This window comes from Phocoena phocoena, chromosome X, assembly GCF_963924675.1.
Source record: "Phocoena phocoena chromosome X, mPhoPho1.1, whole genome shotgun sequence".
NCBI lineage: Eukaryota > Metazoa > Chordata > Mammalia > Artiodactyla > Phocoenidae > Phocoena > Phocoena phocoena.
Genome location: NC_089240.1, coordinates 129292862 through 129311019, shown reverse-complemented (window position 1 = coordinate 129311019; position 18158 = coordinate 129292862). Strand labels below are relative to the sequence as shown.

Below are 18158 nucleotides of genomic sequence, written 5' to 3'. Positions count from 1 at the left end.
CCCTAAATCTGCTCCTTCCAGGGGCTTCCAAATCTCAGAGTGTGGAAGTGTCATCCTCCAGGTGGTCAGGTCATTTACATTTATCGGAGTGTTTTCACAGAAGCTCTTTATGTATTTTGTTTATCCAGTTGTAGCTGCCTACAAATTCATCATCTCAACTTTGTTCAGGGGGTCTCTTGCCACGCAGATATTTTTTATCTTTTGTAAGCAAATCTGGAAATTGGTTCCTTTATAGTTTTTGTGAGTTGTTTGGCTTCTCGCAATTATATGCATGGAATAATTCAACATAAAAGATTAAAAGAAAATGTAGGAAAATACTTCTTTATTATCTTGTGTCAGGCTGGATGAGCCCAGAGGCCCGTGTAGCCAAGCCCCAAGGCATGCTGGGCAGCCCTGGCCGGCGGGCCTCCACACCTGTTGTATCCTGCCAGGGACCAAAGTCGCGTTCCTTCTGCAATGGAGCACCCTATTTTCTTGTCTGTCTCCCTCCAGGTAGAGCCTCACGATGCATCCCGCTGTGCTTACTTTGCCTTCTTTCCACATGAGAACTGAGCCTGCTTTATACCAGCACGCCAGCTAGGTCCCCTCGTGGGCTGCTTTGCTGTCCCCTCCCAGGCCTCCTTTTCCGTGGTTGTTTCGGTTTATCACCACCAGTTCCTATTTCACAAGAAGCAAGTCTGTTACACTGTGGCTTTTAGTGCTGACGAGAAATCTGTGGTTTGGGGTCTTGAGCCCTGAGCATGGTGCAACTAGAAATTAAACTGAAGTTTAAACTGTAATTTAACTCCACCGAAATTTTCACACCAAAGGAGAACTCTCACATGGCCTTGCTGGAAAGAAGTACACACTTCACAGTCTTACACCCTAAAATGTTATTTTGGTCAATATTATGAGGTAAATATGAAAGAAGTGAAATTACCTCCGAGACAGATGCTTGACTCAGAATGTTTTAATATTTGAGATCTTTTGAACTTGAAAGAACAGATCACTCTCACACTCTTTAAACTATTTAGGCACAGAAAAGATGCAAGCTTCTTCAGGAATCCTGATAGCAAATTCATAAAACTACAGATCAATCTCACTTCATAGAGGCATGACAAACGAATTCCAGATGCGTTGTTTAAATGGAAGACAATGAAATATAATTTCTACAAGAAGATGTTGTAGGATCTCAATCTGATCTGGGGGTGGGGAAAACCTTTCTAAACATGATAGAAAAACTATAAAGGGAAAGATAGATTTTTGCTATATGAGAATAAAACACTTCCATTCATTCATTTATTCATTCCTTCAGTCCTTCAGCAGATATTTACTGAGCATCTCCCACATGCTGAGCACAATTTTAGGCACTGGCCCTTCAAAAACAACATAAACCTATAAGGCAAATGAGTTTATATCCTTAACTTCTAGGAAATAATCCTTGTAAATCATTAGGGAAAGGATCGGCATTGCAATGGAAAAATGGGCATAGAAGAAGGTCTACAAAGGGACGTGACACATAAGAAATAATATACAACCTCCTGAGACACCAGACAAATACACATTTAAACAACAAGGTGCTCTTTTTGCTTTCGCCTATGTGACTGCTGGATCTTTCGAAGAGGTTTCTGAGAAAGAAAGTAACTTATTTCTGAATACATGTTTATGTAATTCCCCTCTGTGAAACTCATTGAAAAGAGTCCAAAATAGAGCAGGAAAATCTAACCAAGTCATGGAGAGCCCTGAGATCGGTTAGACGTCTCATCTCCTCCTGGAAGGGTATAGCTTTGACGAGATAGGAGAAAGATTTGTGGAGGATGCCAGTGAAAGATCCTTAACTGAGGAACGAGAGGACAATGGTGTGGGCTTCTCCTCCACCCAGACCCTCAGGCTTTAGGAGCTGAGAGGGACCGTGAGGCGGACAGGACGAAAGCCAGACGCAGCAGGCAGCGCTCATCACTTCGCCCAGCAAACGTTTCTGCATCCTGATTGGCACGTGCGTTCCCGGCATGCAGAAATGCACTGGGGTCAGCAGGGAGGAGGCCCAGGGAATTGGCCTTGAACTGTAAGCAATAAAGGGGTCTTCCTTCTAACAGATGTCTGTCCTTTGAGCCCAGCAAGTCGTGAAACCAAGCTGAAAGCTAGGCTGTTCTTTTCCTCTCTAGGTACCTGGGGACGAGTCTGCCGCCGGCAGGTGCCCTCTGGGAGCTCAGCTTCTCCCAGGCCGAAACTCGAGCTTAAGTCAACACTGGCATCCTGTGGGCTCCCCGGCGGAACCGCTTCTCTTGAGTCACAGTTTTGTGCTGGCCAGAGGCTGGGAGGCGGTTTTGGCAACTTCCTGCAGCCAGAACAGTGTTTCGTGCTGATGAGCTGCCCCGTAACCATCACTCTGGGGCCGTTAGCTGCCTGCCAGCTGGGACCCGTCTCCTGCCCGCTGTCTCCTCTTTCCGTCCCTCCTGCCCTCCGGCAGCTGAGTCACGGGTAGCACGAGTGTTAACAGCACTGACGGCTCCACTCCTGAGGAATGAATGTGTGGCTGTCGTGTCATGTTTTTGGAAAGCCTTCCCAGAGGCCGGTGTTAGGTCAATGCCCACCTCTATTTTTTCAGTCCTGTTATCATTTCCTTATTTAAATGTGAATATTTAATTCAGGCAGAATTTATTTGGATTACAGGTGGAATGAGCTAGACATTCATTAATTTGTTCAACAAGATTGACTGAGCTTGCTCTTGGCACCAGGCACCGGGGGGAACATTTTAGAGAGATTTTTCTCAGCATTAAACCTCAGCTACCTTACATCTAATAACACAAGAGACCGGGTTTTCTGAATGCCTTCCAAATTCACATATTTCAGGAGAAAGAAGCGGCGGGCCTCCTGCTGGAGTGTGAGCTCATTTGTATAAGATAGGGCCAGATTTTCTCCTTTCCAAGACCTTTTGTCCTAGACTTGGTAACCAAGTCTACACTCTCATTCTATCCCAGTTGGTTCACATCATGCCTTTCCTCCTGTGTAGAGAATGCTGTAAGGACCTGTGTGCAGGTTAAATAATTTCATTTAATCCATCCAAAGCACTTCGACCAGTTCCCGGGACGTGCGTGTTACCTATTATTATTACTATCGAGCATTTCAAGGGATCGGCGTCACCTCATGGTTCATGGACTCCTTCGGAGATGGTCCCAGGAGCCCTCACCCCTGTGTGCTCAGCTTGAGCAGTGGCAAAGGAACGTCCCAAGGGGACACCCTTGGGTGTGAGGGTCATATTATTTCATTTGTAAGTGTCCAGTTCAGAAATGATGAGAAACCACCGAGGACATTGAGTGGCGCTTAGGTCTCAGTACACGAGGAAGGTCAAGTCCACATCACGTAGAGTGGCACACTTATCTCTGCCGAACAGTCCTCCTCAGGGTTCCTCCTTCCACATTGCAGAGATCCAGGACTTGTCTGCCTCTCTTGACAAGGCCTGGAAGCGGAACCCGTGGGCCAGGCCGTCTCCAGGACAATCACAGGAAGCTATTCCACGCCTGCGACAAGTCCTGGCTCTATGTGGTGCCAGGCAGAAGGTTACAGGCCATCAGGCTGAAGGGTCACCAGCAATCCCGGCTCCTGGAAATTCCCGACCCACCGCCCTCGGGTCCCCTGGCTTTTGTGGTCCCCCTTGGCGAGGAAGTGGAAGGCGGAGAGAAGGGGCCCCCTTGAGTAAAGCACAGCAGAAAATAGAACATTAACCAGGACTTTGTTTCACTTTGTTTCTTTGTTTTTTCAATGATGTTCGCCTTTTGCAACACATAACCACACCCCAAACTTCCTGAGTGTTTTCAAGGTGACACCACTGGGAAGAAAATGGGAGCTGAGCTTAAAGGAGCGGGTCTTGGGGAGTTACTATAAACCTCCAAGTTGTTACCAAACGCTTTCTTTCATCTCGTGTTCTGGGACCACATCCAAGATTCCTGGGGGCCTTACAAATGGCAGTCCGTGATGTAGTTGTTAGGTTTTCTAAACACTCACTAACATTTACCAAGTGTCCATTAATAGCAGCACAAGGAGAAGAAAAACACAGTGGGGGGGAATGTGTTCCAGTCAGAAGGTTTTCTGAACAGGCACTGACATTTACCAAGTATGTTAATAGCAGCACAAGGAGAAGAAAAACACAGTGGGGGGGAATGTGTTCCAGTCAGAAGATGGGGGATGAAGAAAGATGTAAAAGGAAATGAAAAGTCAGTCAATGAGACAAGAGCCAGGCTTCAGTCCTCTTGCCTCTTTCCCTCCGTGTCTTCTGGACTCCAGCGAAGAATGTTTGTGTGTGAGGGGACAGAAAGATTCCACTTTGGAGCTAGATCGGGGAAACAGCTTTGACAGTTCCATGAGACAGGACAGTCTGCGGAAAGCTAACACTCCATCTCTCTGAGGACCAGCTTCTTTTTCTGGAAAATTAGCTGCCTTGACCACTTCACAAGATTATAAATACAAGTTGTTCCATTCGGGGGACATGACACAATAATAGTACCTGCCAGGTCATAAAGCAGCCTCTGATTCAGCTTCGACCCCTCCCCTCCCTCAGGCCCACTGTGTCTTCCACCATTTGGCCACCACCCCCTCTTTAGCTTCATCCTCTGTCACTCTAACCTTCCCGGCATCCACAAATTCATCCACGTGGTATATTCTGTCATAGCACATGGCCCTCGAGACCGTCATGTGCATCCTGCGAGCAGGGCCTGGTAATGCTCATCTCGGCATCCCCTGCATGCAACCCATTCCATGAACATCTTTGTGCCAGAGTACTGAGTCCATTTCCACTGGATGTAATGATTGATGCATTTAGATTGAAATCGAGCATCTTACTTGTACTTTTGATGTGCTCCCCACTTCCTGTAGGTTTCCTTTTCTGTACTTTCTTGAGTTCTTTTGGATTGAGCATCTTTTTGTAAACTTATTTAGAAACTTAACTAGATCCCCAGGAGTTTGTAAACAAACAGGAGCTGCTGTAGGTTTCACCTGTTGTATGTGCCTGTGTCTGTGTGTCTCAGTGCAGTTTCATTGCACGTGTAGATTCCTGTGGCCACCACTGCAGTCAATATACAGATCTGTTCCAACATGAGGATTCCTCCTGTTAAGCTTTTCCAGCCAGCCCTCCCCCAAGTCCTGCCCTCACAGAGCACACAGGCTAGATGGGCACAGGCTAGAGTCCCAGGGCGAGCTGGAGACCAGCTGATGTTCACTGGCCAGGTCTTGGTTTCTAAAGTTCCTCCTGCAGCCTGACAGAAAAGGCCCCTGCAAGAACAGCTCAGAAGTCAGGACAGCACGGAGCACATCCACAGGTCCAAAGGGGAAGAGGCCTGCACAGTTCCTTGGGCAGGTTGAGTCGAAAACTGCCCTGGCTCAGGTGACAGTAATATTGAAGGATCAAAACCCACAGTTCCAAGTGCAGCTCGATGGAGGTTTCATTCCCTCAGCCCGAGTTGGAAAGCTGGGCGATGCCGGCAGCTTGCGGATGGGTCCTGTGCACATGCGGAGGAAATGATTTCATAGCTTTGGGATTTCACCGCTGCAGAGGGGTCAGGGGGCCAATTCCGCTGAAACAAAGGGACAGTAATCACTCTGGCCAGAAGAGCAGTTTAAGAGGTGTCTCTTTCCAGCCTCAGAGACTTGCAGGACGTTTCTCAGTTCACTTCAGTGTCTTTCGACGATGGACACAATCCAGACAGGGCACTTCACTTTTATTGGAGTGAATTCTGGAGCCCAAGAAGTGAAACTTGTTTAACCCAGCCAGGTTTATTTTATTGTGCAAATAGAACTGAGTGTAGGAATAAAGTGCTCAAACTTTGAACCTTTGTCCATGGTAATCTGCAGCCTCAATAGCCTGTGTTATGAACTGACAAAGGCTCATCTTAGAAATGTGTAGCTAGGGCTTCCCTGGTCGCGCACTGGTTAAGAATCTGCCTGCCAACGCAGGGGACATGGGTTCAATCCCTGGTCCAGGAAGATCCCACATACCACGGAGCAACTAAGCCCGTGCGCCACAACTACGGAGCCTGCGCTCTAGAGCCCGCGAACCACAACTACTCAGCCCATGTGCCACAACTACGGAAGCCCGCAAGCCTAGAGCCCGTGCTCTGCAACAAGAGAAGCCACCGCACTGAGAAGCCCACGCACCGCAACAAAGAGTAGGCCCCGCTCGACGCAACTAGAGAAAGCCGGTGTGCAACGATGAAGATGCAACGCAGCCAAAAATAAATAAAATTAATTAATTAAGAAAAAGAAATGTGTAGCTGACACCCCAGTGTACTCAGTGTGTGGATGGAGCATTTACTGTGTTTGAGTTAAAAGGCTTGGACCAAGCCTTGCCTGACTGCCTTATTTCCAGCTTCAAGAACTTGTCTGTCTGGTTCCCCATCACATCCCCAGTTCCTAGCACGTAAATATGTGATGAGTAAATCCTGGTGATGAGGTTCGTTATGAACCCACAAAGCTAGTCATATTTCTCAAGAGTTGTGTTTTAAACCTAGGTCCAGGGCACTGTGAAGTCATGTGGAATTAGTTCACTCAACAAGTATGAGCATAGTCTCGAAGCTGGACCTTAGGCATGAGTCTGAAGTTTCTGGGAAAGATCTAGGCTGGAAACATAATTTTGTAAATCATCAGAAAATAGATGGTTGTTAAGAGAAATGATACTGGGTGAGGCCATGAGGGAGAGTGTGTGAAGTTCAATAAGGGAAAGCCATCCAGAACAGTGTGTGTATGTGTGTGTGTGTGTGTGTGTGTGTGTGTGTGTGTGTATGCACACACGTGCACACGTTTCTTTTTTTTTAATTAATTAATTTTATTTTGGCTGCACTGGGTCTTAGTTGCGGCATGCATGTGGGATCTAGTTCCCTGACCAGGGATCGAACCTGGGCCCCCTCCGTTGGGAGTGTGAAGTCTTAACCACTGGACCACCAGCGAAGTCCCTGCACACATGTTTGTGATGAGAGAAGGTCCATGAATTTCATCATGTTTTCTAAGGGGTTCACAACCCATAAAAGGATAGGAATTCAGTGTTGAAATGGTCCATCTTGAACTCCCTTTGCATCCTTGGCCAGTCAGGTACCTTTAGAAAGGGCACTGCTTCTATGCATCACGATCTGTAGAGATGCTTGTTAAAAATGCACATTCCTGGGCCCCAAGCCAGACCTGGTGAGTAAGCCTTTCTGGATGTGAGGTCCAGGAATGTGCATTTTTAGCAGCTCCCTGGGGAGTCTGTTCATTTCTCCCCCGGGAGCTGCTAAAAATGCACTTCCGGTTCACTGAGCACTTCTTCGATGCTTAAGGTGTTGTTCTACACATCCAGTGAATTTTTCATTTCAGATATTGTACATTTACCTCCACAAGTTCCATTTTGTTCTTGTCTATATCTTCTATCTCTGTCCTCGTTATCACATTTTCCTTTAAATGTCATACATTATAAGAGCTGTTTTAAAAATACTGTGTGCTTATTCCATCACCTCTGTCATTTTTTTTTTTTTTTTTTTTTTTTTTTTGCGGTACGCGGGCCTCTCACTGCTGTGACCTCTCCCGTTGCGGAGCACAGGCTCCGGACGCGCAGGCTCAGCGGCCATGGCTCACGGGCCCAGCCGCTCTGCAGCATGTGGGATTTTCCCAGACCGGGGCACGAACCCGTGTCCCCTGCATCGGCAGCCGGACTCTCAACCACTGTGCCACTAGGGAAACCCATCTCTGTCATTTTTAGGTCTCTGTCTATTGTATGATTTTTCTCCTGATTATGAACCACATTTTTGTGCTTCTTTGCATTTCTGGTAATTTGGGGAAAATGCTCTACATCATAAACATTATATTGTTGAGTGTCTGGGTTTCATTGTCTTCCTTTAAAAAGTGTTGAGCTGTCTTTGTCAGGTAATTCACTAACTTGAAAGCTTCTGAGGTGTGGCCTTTCTAGAGTCTCTACTGAATGTTTCAGGTTTCTCCACTTGAGCTGGTCTGAATATCTCCCAGCCCTGTGTGAGCTCGGGTAGTCATTCACTTTGTGGGTGTCCAGGAGTTGTTTTTGGATTCACCTCATGGGGTTTCACCCAACACATGTGGGTGTTAGTATTCAGCCGAAGTCCCGTGAGGGAATTCCCAGGTAGCTTTCTGCAGCTCTTTCTTTACCCTCTTTTCAGCACCCTCCTCTTTGGTGCCTTTCCCTACGAATTCCAGCTGCCTCAGCCATCCAGAATGCTGATCTGTCTTGGCAACTCTGCCAGTCATATTACATTAGGGCCCCCACCCTAGTGACCTTATTTTAACTTGATACCTCTGTAAAGATCCTGTCTCCAAATCAGGTTACCTTCTGAGGTATTGAGGGTTAGGACTTCAATATAGGAAGTTTGGGGGTGGGGGGGGAAACACTTCAGTCCATAACAGGGAAACTCAGATTCAAGTCTCAGTCCCTCTCCCCTGGATGGGAAGCCCGCCATTGCACAGCAGCCACCTCAGCCTTGCAAGGAACCAACCAGGAGGTGTTTGTAAACACAGAATCAGCAACAGGCCTGGGATCTCAACACACCTTCCTAGAGGAGTTCAGTTATACCTTCTTCATATTTGAGAAATGAGCACAAACACCTTTCCACAAGGTTACAGGATGTTGCAGGGTTTTGTTGCTGGAGTTGATACTGGTGGGCTGGCTGAAAAGGCTTATGGGAAACATCTTTCTATGGTCAGAGCTAGAAGAGCCCTCAGGGCCCATCGGTGTGCAGTGGGAGAAGCGATTTGCCCAGGGCAAACTGACAGTGTTTTGCTGTGGAATCCCGCAATCCTGCCCTTGTGAAATGTGAACATCTCCCCAGCTGGAAGAGCCAGCAGCCCCTGGGTCCCGCCGTGCTCAGTGCCTGGCCCATAGTGAATGCAGCATGAACATGTCCTATCCAGAGAAATCTCTTCTTTGCGTTTTTAAATGTTTTTATCACTCAAAAGAGCATCCCCTAGACACTATAATACAGTGGAATGTCACTCAGCCATGAAAAAGAGTGAAATAATGCCACCTGCAGCAACAGGGATGGACCTAGAGATGATCATACTGGGTGAAGCCAGTCAGACAGAGAAAGACAAATACGGTATGATATCACTTCTATGTGGAATCTAAAAAAGCAATACAGATGAGCTTATTTACAAAACAGATACAGACTCACAGACATAGAAGAGAAACTTATAGTCACCAAAGGGGATGGGGGAGGGATAAATTAGGAGTTTGGGATTAACATACACACACTATTATATATAAAATAACCAACAAGGACCTACCGTATAGCACAGGGAACTATATTCAGTATCTATCTCATAATAACCTATGATGGAAAAGAATCTGGAAAAGAATATATGTATACCTGAATTGCTGTGCTGTACACCTGAAACTAACACAACCCTGGAAATCAACTATACTGCAATAAAAAATAATCCCACAGAAAATTTCTCATACATCTTTTAAGACTCATTTACTCCATAGATCACCTCCGTCCTTTCTTTTTCTTGTCATTTATCTGTTGAAGAACCTGGGCCTTTGATCACAGAATTTCCCACTGTCTGGCTTTGCGGGTGGAACTTTCACGTCTGCTGGTTCCTCTTCATAAGTTAGCAACTGTTGAGGCTGAACACCTCTACCTATGATTTCACTGTGGACAGCAGAATGGCGAGATTCTAATTCTATCATTGGTTTTCCTTTGTTAAGCAGAATACATTTATGAAAAGATAATGAAGTGGTTCCATCACAGCCTCTGAGGATGACAAATTCTTTTTTCTCTTTTAATATCATGATGAACTCCCAGATTTAAACATATCTGATGGATTTCAAGCCACCGTAATGATTATATTTATTAAAGCTCGAATTGTTCCATCTTCGACCAGTGGGAGTATCTTCAGGTTGGCTCCTGAGTCCTTTTGATAACTTCCTTGTGGAACAGTGTCACTACGAAGAGCTTCGCTTTGGTGCTGGCTGCTTGCTTTCAAGGGTCTTTGTCACATGTCTCTCACTTCCAGAAGCCCAGAAGCGTGGTTTCACCTACTTAGCAAAGAGCTCCAAGAACACGTTATTTCTGCTTTGCTTTTCTTTTCTTTTTTTAACATCTTTATTGGGGTATAATTGCTTTACAACGGTGTGTTAGTTTCTGCTTTATAACAAAGTGAATCAGTTATACATATACATATGTTCCCATATCTCTTCCCTCTTGCGTCTCCCTCCCTCCCACCCTCCCTATCCCACCCCTCCAGGCGGTCACAAAGCACGGAGCTATCTCCCTGCGCTATGCGGCTGCTTCCCACTAGCTATCTGTTTTACGTTTGGTAGTGTATATATGTCCATGCCTCTCTCTCGCTTTGTCACAGCTCACCCTTCCCCCTCCCCATATCCTCAAGTCCATTCTCTAGTAGGTCTGTGTCTTTATTCCTGTCTTACCTCTAGGTTCTTCATGACATTTTTTTTCTTAAATTCCATATATATGTGTTAGCATATGGTATTTGTCTTTCTCTTTCTGACTTACTTCACTCTGTATGACAGACTCTAGGCCCACCTCATTACAAATAGCTCAATTTCGTTTCTTTTTATGGCTGAGTAGTATTCCATTCTATATATGTGCCACATCTTCTTTATCCATTCATCAGATGATGGACACTTAGGTTGTTTCCATCTCTGGGCTGTTGTAAATAGAGCTGCAATGAACATTGTGGTACATAACTCTTTTTGAATTATGCTTTTCTCAGGGTATATGCCCAGTAGTGGGATTGCTGGGTCGTATGGTAGTTCTATTTGTAGTTTTTTAAGGAACCTCCAAAACCTGAGGGAGGGCGTGCTGGCGAGTTTCGCATGCAGACTGTGCTAGATGCTGCTGCTTCCTTGGCCCTTCTTCAGTGTCAGCTTGGCTACCACGTCATCCCAGAGGATGTCTCTTGTGTATGCCCGTAGCATTTTGGCTCTCCCTTATTGTAGCACTGATCTCGCTGACTGCAGTTGTCTGTTTATCCATGTGCCCACTTCCCCTGCTGCCCACGAGACTGAGTGGCAGGGCCCGTGGCTTGTTGACCAGTGGCTAGCATATTAGGGTGCCAACAGATAATTGCTGAATGAATGTCTGTGTCATTCTTCTCCTACCAGGGCGCTCCTTACCCGGGGTTGAAATCTATCCATTTCATATTTCCATGCCTCTCGGCATCCCAGCTACATGGTGAGCTCTTTCAGGGACCAGTTCTAACCCCCTTCCCCATCTCCACCATCTGGCAGGATGCATTGTGGACCCCTCCCCCCCTGCCCACCAACACTGTTATTAAAGGATAAGAAATGTGTTTCTATAAAACTAAGAGCAGTTAACTTGAAACTTGTTTCAGCATCCAATTTGACTTCCTCTTTTAGAATCATTTTTGGGAAGTACAACAAAGTTCCTCTTCACATTTCCCTACCAAAGTGGCCTTTGGAAAGTTTGGGGTACCCCGGGCACCCCAGGGCGTTCTCTCATCCTGACGGTGATGCGGGAGCTCCTTCCACCCCATCCAGTACCATGTTTTTGTGACAGGAATTTATTGAATGATTAATGCTTCTCTCCCTCGTCCATCACTCCCAGGAGCCTACAAACATGCTGTTATTTCTCTTTTCTTAAAAACAAGGACTTAATTACACTGCTTTGTCCCTCTTCCAAGTGGCCAGATCTCTCCTTAGAGCTTTACACCATTATTGAAGGCACGGTTTCCTCCTCTCTGTCCCAACCCCATGTGGGGTGACCGCCACCCTTCTGATGCTGCCTCTTGCCATGGCCTCAAAGCAGCTTTCAATTCTGAGCCATGATTGCAGGTCAGGTGTGAGAGCCCCCTCTCCCTCTTCATGGCCTCATCAGATGGTCTGCTGCCTCAGATCTCCCAGCCCCTGGGCAGGAAGGGAGCTGAGAACACTGCACACGGTGCCCTTTCCCTTTTCTCCCGGCCTCTGGATGAAAGCTGGTGGGCATATAAACATGTCAGGCACACCTGAAGCTGCAGTGGCGCGCAGAGCATCATTCTCTTCTCTTTTCTGGTCATGGTAAGCTTTGCCAGACCATCTGACCTCAAGGTCTGGCTCTCCCATATCCTGCAGCACTAAAGGCAGCTCTCTCCTATTGTTACGGTGCTTCTCCGCAGGGAACAGAGGATCCTTTAGGCCAGACAGTGCCTGCCCCACGCCCCGGCCCCCAGCCCTTATGACGGGCTGACCTAGGGGGGTGGATGCAGAAGTGTCTTCCATCTTTACAAAAAAATCCCTGGACCCCAGAGCTCTCCCCCTTTACAGTCAGACATCTCTAAAGAATTGCCCACAGTCCCCTCTATTTTTTTTACTTCATATTTAGTGAACCTTCCACCCTCACTTGAGTTCAAATCTATTCGTACAGCTTCTTAGCTGTGTGACCTTGGGCTCATGAATTTCTCTGAACCTCAATGTTTTCATGCATAAAATGGACATAAAAATAGTTACCTGTCCCATGGGATAGTTTTGGAGATGAAATAGGTTGTGGTAAAGCCCTTAGAAAACAGTCTGTCACATAGGAAACAGAACCAGCACGTTACTTAATTCTCTGAGAATTGTACTTGTATTTTAATCTTCATTTTGGGGATTTTACAGAAAGACAATCACATCAACTTCAGCTAATGGTAACCCTCTTTCCTCTCCAATGTACACTATTCTTCTTTTCTTGTTGAGCAATTCTCTACAAGTCAAATGACCACGTTAGATGGCACTGATTGGAGTGTATGATACTGGCTCTTGGCCTGAGGTAGACAGTGATAAGAAAGCTTCCTTCTTGTTCTGCATTATTGTTGTTGTTTTTCAAAAAAAGCATGGGCACACATAAATTTGTACTGCACGCCTTTGCTGTGTCACTTGTGATGACTGCATAGCTCTCATCGACCTGGGGGTGTGAGTCCCATCACTACGCTACCCAGTGATGACCGATCATTAAAATCACTGGTGAAAGGCGACTTGAAGAGGCTGCGTGGGTCCTTTCAGACAACGCCGCCGGCTGGGCCTCGCACCTCACTGTTACGGTGGGCAGTGTCCTCGTCCGGCCGGCGGAGTCTGAGAAGCCGTGTCCTCTTGCCTCCCCGCAGGCCTGGCGCAGGCGCTGGTTCGTGCTGCGGCGGGGCCGCCTGAGCGGCGACCGCGACGTCCTGGAGTACTACCGCAGCCAGCGCGCCCGCAAGCCCATCCGCACCATCGACCTCAGCGAGTGCGCCGTCTGGAAGCACGCGGGCCCGGGCTTCGTTCGTAAGGAATTCCAGAACCATTTCGTGTTCGTTGTCAAGACTGCATCTCGCACGTTCTATCTGGTGGCCAAGACGGAGGAAGAAATGCAGGTGTGGGTGCACAGCATCAGTCAGGTCTGCAACCTCAGCCACCTGGATGACAGTGCAGGTAAGAGTGGACAGGGGGCTCCTGAGGCTAAGGGCGGGCGGGGGCCGCTGCGCTTGTGCCAAGGAGCTCCGGAAAGGACCCGGCGGCCGAGCCACGTGCGCTGCCCCTGGAGCGTGACGGGCCACTTCGGTGGCTTCAAAGCCTCACCTTGGCTTTGCTCTCGTGAGCTACAGGGAGCGCATGCAGTGAAAGCAAAACGTGGGTGGGGACGTCCTGTACAGCTCTGATTTTCCCCATGCTGCTGCTGCCGGTTTTTCTAGAAATATCAAATATCGCTGTCTTTAAAAAATTCTAGGAACTCCAGCTTTTCTGTTGCCTACCGGGTTGTTCAGTACTAGAAGGTAGAAAGACAGAACTAAGCTACGTGTCGTGGGCAGGTAACGTTTCCTCTTATCTCCAAGTGGCTCAAGGTCTCTGCAACGGAAATGAGCTCTAAGTTTGCTGTGAGCCATTTCTGGGCAGTGGAAGCAAATGACCCATGAGGCTCTTTTTCTCTCACTCTTGCTCTCTCTCTTTTACACACACACGTGCGCGCGCGCGCACACACACACACACACTGCCCTTTCTATATAATGTACTGGGTATAAAGCACTTGGGGTTACAGTGAACTCTCCTTCATGGATTTTGTTCTTGAGGCCCTGGCACTATGCCCTGATCTTCAAACTATGAGACTTCGAGTCTGCTTTCTTTTAGTCTCTTAGTCTAGCCGGCAGAACCTTGCCCCTAAATCCCATGGTCTACAGTTGCTTCAGCATTTCCGTCCTTACTGGTGCTTATCATCTTCCACTGAAATACCCACATTCTAACGCTAGGTGGCGCAGAAGAGTCAGAGTTGCATCTCTCTTTAGACAGACGTGAGGGTGTGTGTGCTTCCTGCCAGCAAAGTCCTTTTCTTTTCATGACCCAGGGAAGCTTACTAAGTGAAGCTACTCAGTCACACCGCTGCTCACTCTTCACCCCAGTCCATACATTCTGCCCACACCAGATACATAATTTTGTGTCATGTTATGTGTCTCCTCTGTTTGTTTCCTCATCTGGGAGTTATGCTAAAATATAGATACATAACGTGTGTCCCAATATCCTGAGGGGAACAGAAACAAGTAAGGCACCAGGCAGAAAACAGAAAGCTCTGGCCTGAAGTTGGAGGAAGCCGGAACCCCCCATGACCTCTTCTGTTCCCTGTAGCCCCCCTCAGTTTTGACGAGGATGTAGGGGCTAACTGGTCATCTGAGAACCAAGCCTGTATTAGCTCGTCTCATCCCCAGACCGATTCTGTGGCATATGTAGCATGAACATAAGCACTTTACAGATAAGGAAGCTTGGAGCAAGCGGGTAACTTGCCCAAGGTCAGGACAGCTATATACTAGAGCCTGGACTTGAACCCAGGCAGTTCTGGACGACTCTGACTCAGGAATCCTGCATTCCTGCCAACTTGGTTCAAAAGGGGAATAGAAGCAGGCCTTTCATTGGGAGTTTATGAATGTGGGCTTTCCAGCCATCACAACTCTTTATTTCTTTCATTCCTTTTCTTAGACATCACTAACAGTCAATCATTAACGCTGTGAGGGCAGAGTTAGAACGGTTCCAGGCACACAGTAGGTGGAAGAGTAGGTATCTATATAGACATAGACATATATCTACATATGCATGTCTGCATATGTGCACAAATGCTTATGTAAGTCTATGTACATATATTTGTTATGCATAAATGTGTGTGTATATATATATATATATATATATATATATATATATATATATAAAATGTGAGTATATTTGTTGAGTGAGTAAACAGTGATGCAGAGCTGTGGCCGAGGGCCATGAAGAGGCTGTGTGAAGACTATCTAACTGCAGAGTTTTAGGCCAAGAGCCCTTGGGTTTTTTGCTCTTAATTGATTCAGCACTTCACTCTTGGAACATTGGCCTTCTTCCCCAGACATTGTTTATAGCTTGGGGAAACGGTCTCCATCAGTACAAACACCAGCTGTGATTTGCATCTTCTCTTTGGCCTCTTAGATGCCATTTGAGAAACTGTGTTCTAGCCATTCTTGAACATTCAGCTGGGAAATGATTTCTCCTGCAGATTGTGTGGAGAGTGGCTCTCACACGCCTTCCTGCGTGCAGCCCTCCACCGCCAGCTCCCTTTGCACCGCCCCTGCTGTCAGCTCCCTGCCAAGAGATGACCCAAGCACTAGTACTGTAGCCACTGAGGAAACCGGAAGTGAGTCAGAGTTTCTCTTCCTTCCTGATTATCTGATTCTATCCAACTGCGAGACGGGAAGACTGCACCACGCCAGGTACGCCTCCAGCCGTTTAGCTGTAGCATCTTCTAGTGGGTGTATGTGCACTCCCCTCTCTTCCTGCTGCCGTCAGGGCAGGGACAGATCCCTATCAACCACTACCGAGGCCGAAGCTTGTGGCACACCAAGCAGAATGACTCATGCATTTCAGCACTGTGGCTTTCCTTTCCAACCTTGCATTTTCAGACGTACCTTACACTTAGAGGATGAAAAAAATCAACGAGCCATTTTTTTCCCCCTGCATCAAGGGGTTGGTGTCACCGAGTGTTGTAGAGGCGACATTAGAGGCATGGGTGGGTGGGTGCCAAGGATGTAGCAGTATCAACTACCGCCGCCGGGGACTTGCTGCCTGTCAGTCAAATGTATGTGCTTTTCTTCCCTCAGTCTCCCCACCAGATGTGACAGCTGGTCAAACTCGGAGCGCTCACTGGAACAGGTGTCCTTCGACGACGTTTTTGTGGACGGCCTGCAGCCACTGCCCTCCGGGAGCCTGGCCTGCCCCTCACGCCCTGGGAACAGTTCTCAAGAGGCCCCTTCCACGAGGCCCCCGGCTGCCCTGATCTGCACGAGACATGTCAATGGCCCGTCCAGGGACCACTTTTCTTTACCAGTGCTGGAAAGTTCCTTAAACTCCACCGTCCAGGTAGATCAAAACCAAGCTTCCTTGCCCTATGGGGTAAAAGAACTAGATGTTATGTCCAACACGCCACCTCCCCGCCCCCCTAAGCCAAGCCATCTCTCTGAACGGCGCCACGAGGAGCAGCTCCTGTGCGGTGGGCCCAGTAGCATCAAGAAGCCAGACGGCACTGTGGTACCGAGAAGAATCTCTCTCTCTGGTTTAGATAACATGAGAACCTGGAAAGGTAAGTGTCAGATGCTAAGCTTCGGTACCGAGAGAAGCCTGGCTTCTCTTTCCTCCTTGTGTCCACATGGGGACATTGTCCAGCATCCTTTGCTCAGGCCAGTCCAGTGTCCCGGCAGGGTCAGGCTCTGGGTGGAAGCGCACACCCCGAGCAGCAGCCCTCACTCCCAGGCTCCCCACCCGCCCCACCGGGAGAGGTATACGTGGGTCCCTGTAGATGCTGAAAGAAGTCAGATCCCTGGTCCCCTAGTCATGCCCTTGCCCACACGAGACCACGCTCCTGGTGTTTGTTTGGAGCCACTCCGGGATCCACTTGGTACAGAAGGCGGTGTCTTTTGCCAAAGCTGGGCCCAGTTCCATCCGTTTCCTTTCACATGCAGACTGAGCACTGAGGTGGGAAACCATACCTCTTGTCTCTATTTTTCAACAATCCAATCCGCTTCATCCATCATCCCACCTGACATGTTCTTTCCAAATTCTACCTGGCTGAAGTGATGTGACTTTTTGCCAAGCTATCACCACCAAGGTAATGCTAACCTAGCCCTATCGGCTTGGTCCCTGTTTGGCCTTTTTCTGGAACTCTGTTGCTTCTCACAGGGCTGCCTTGCATGCACACACTCTCTCTCTCCCTCCCTCTCTCTCCCTCTCTCCCCTCTCCTCTTCTCTATCTCCATCCAAACATTGGATTCTTTCACACGAAGGTAAACAAAGGCTAAAACTCATTGAAATGGAGGTTTTGACCATGAAACAAAGACCAAAACAACAGTGCTGGATGGAAGCCAAATGGCGCTGATAAGGCAGAGGGGACACGTCCCATGGATTGTTGTGCCTTCCACATGGAGCTCCCCCAGGAACCGATGTCTGTACGTGGCGGCAGAGTGGGGTCAGGTTCGTTATCATCCTCGTGGGGCTCCAGTGACCTGGCAGCCTTGATTGTCCCCGAGGCTCTCCAGCCCCCCTCTGCCATCGGTGAAGTGCCCGTGGCGGGGTGTCTGCATCTCAGCTCTGCTGTCTCCCATCGGGGCCCCTGCTCCAGCCTGCACCACTGCCACTCTCTTTTTTTGGGGGGGAGGGGCTACTAAATTATTTTATTGGAAGGAATAGTAGAAATGAAAGAACTTAAGTGGGTGTTTTGGTACAACTTACAGAAAAGGTAAAGGTAACCACGACATTCATGCCCCGCCTTGGCGACCAGGGAAGTCACCCGCCGAGGCTGGCTCATTGTCACCGTGTTCCAAGGTGTGCTTGTCAAAGAGACACAAGCTGGTGTCGTGGCCACCCAATTCGTTGATGGATCTCACCTCTTATTCAGGTGATGAGTCTCAGTGAAATGACGCAAGCGGGGGGTCGTGTTGTCAGTCGTCACTTTTTTGCAAGTGCAACACATTCTGTTGCATTCAGCTGCTTGCTCTCCAAGTCGTCATGGTGTAATTTCTTGATTTCATGACGATTTTGGGATTCAGCCACCTTGCTGGTTCTGCCCAAACAGTGTCGAACAGGAAGAATTTCTGGAAACGATTAAACAATACAGAAATACATACTATCTCTTCTTTTTAAAGCATAAATGAAATCTGAATATATTTACTGTAATACAACTCGTTATCCTGAGGTCACACCACCACCA

At 47.8% G+C, this 18158-nt stretch overlaps 1 protein-coding gene across 2 annotated transcripts in view; it reads left to right on the top strand.

Annotated features, from left to right (window-relative positions):
• GAB3 (GRB2 associated binding protein 3) overlaps window positions 1–18158 on the top strand; it is a 60104-nt gene that overhangs the window by 15894 nt on the left and 26052 nt on the right. For both annotated transcript variants that reach the window (XM_065901177.1, XM_065901176.1), the window contains exons 2-4: window positions 13072–13375; window positions 15456–15669; window positions 16057–16535. In XM_065901177.1, the coding sequence (XP_065757249.1) occupies window positions 13072–13375; window positions 15456–15669; window positions 16057–16535 (997 nt within the window). The remainder of the gene's footprint in view (window positions 1–13071; window positions 13376–15455; window positions 15670–16056; window positions 16536–18158) is intronic.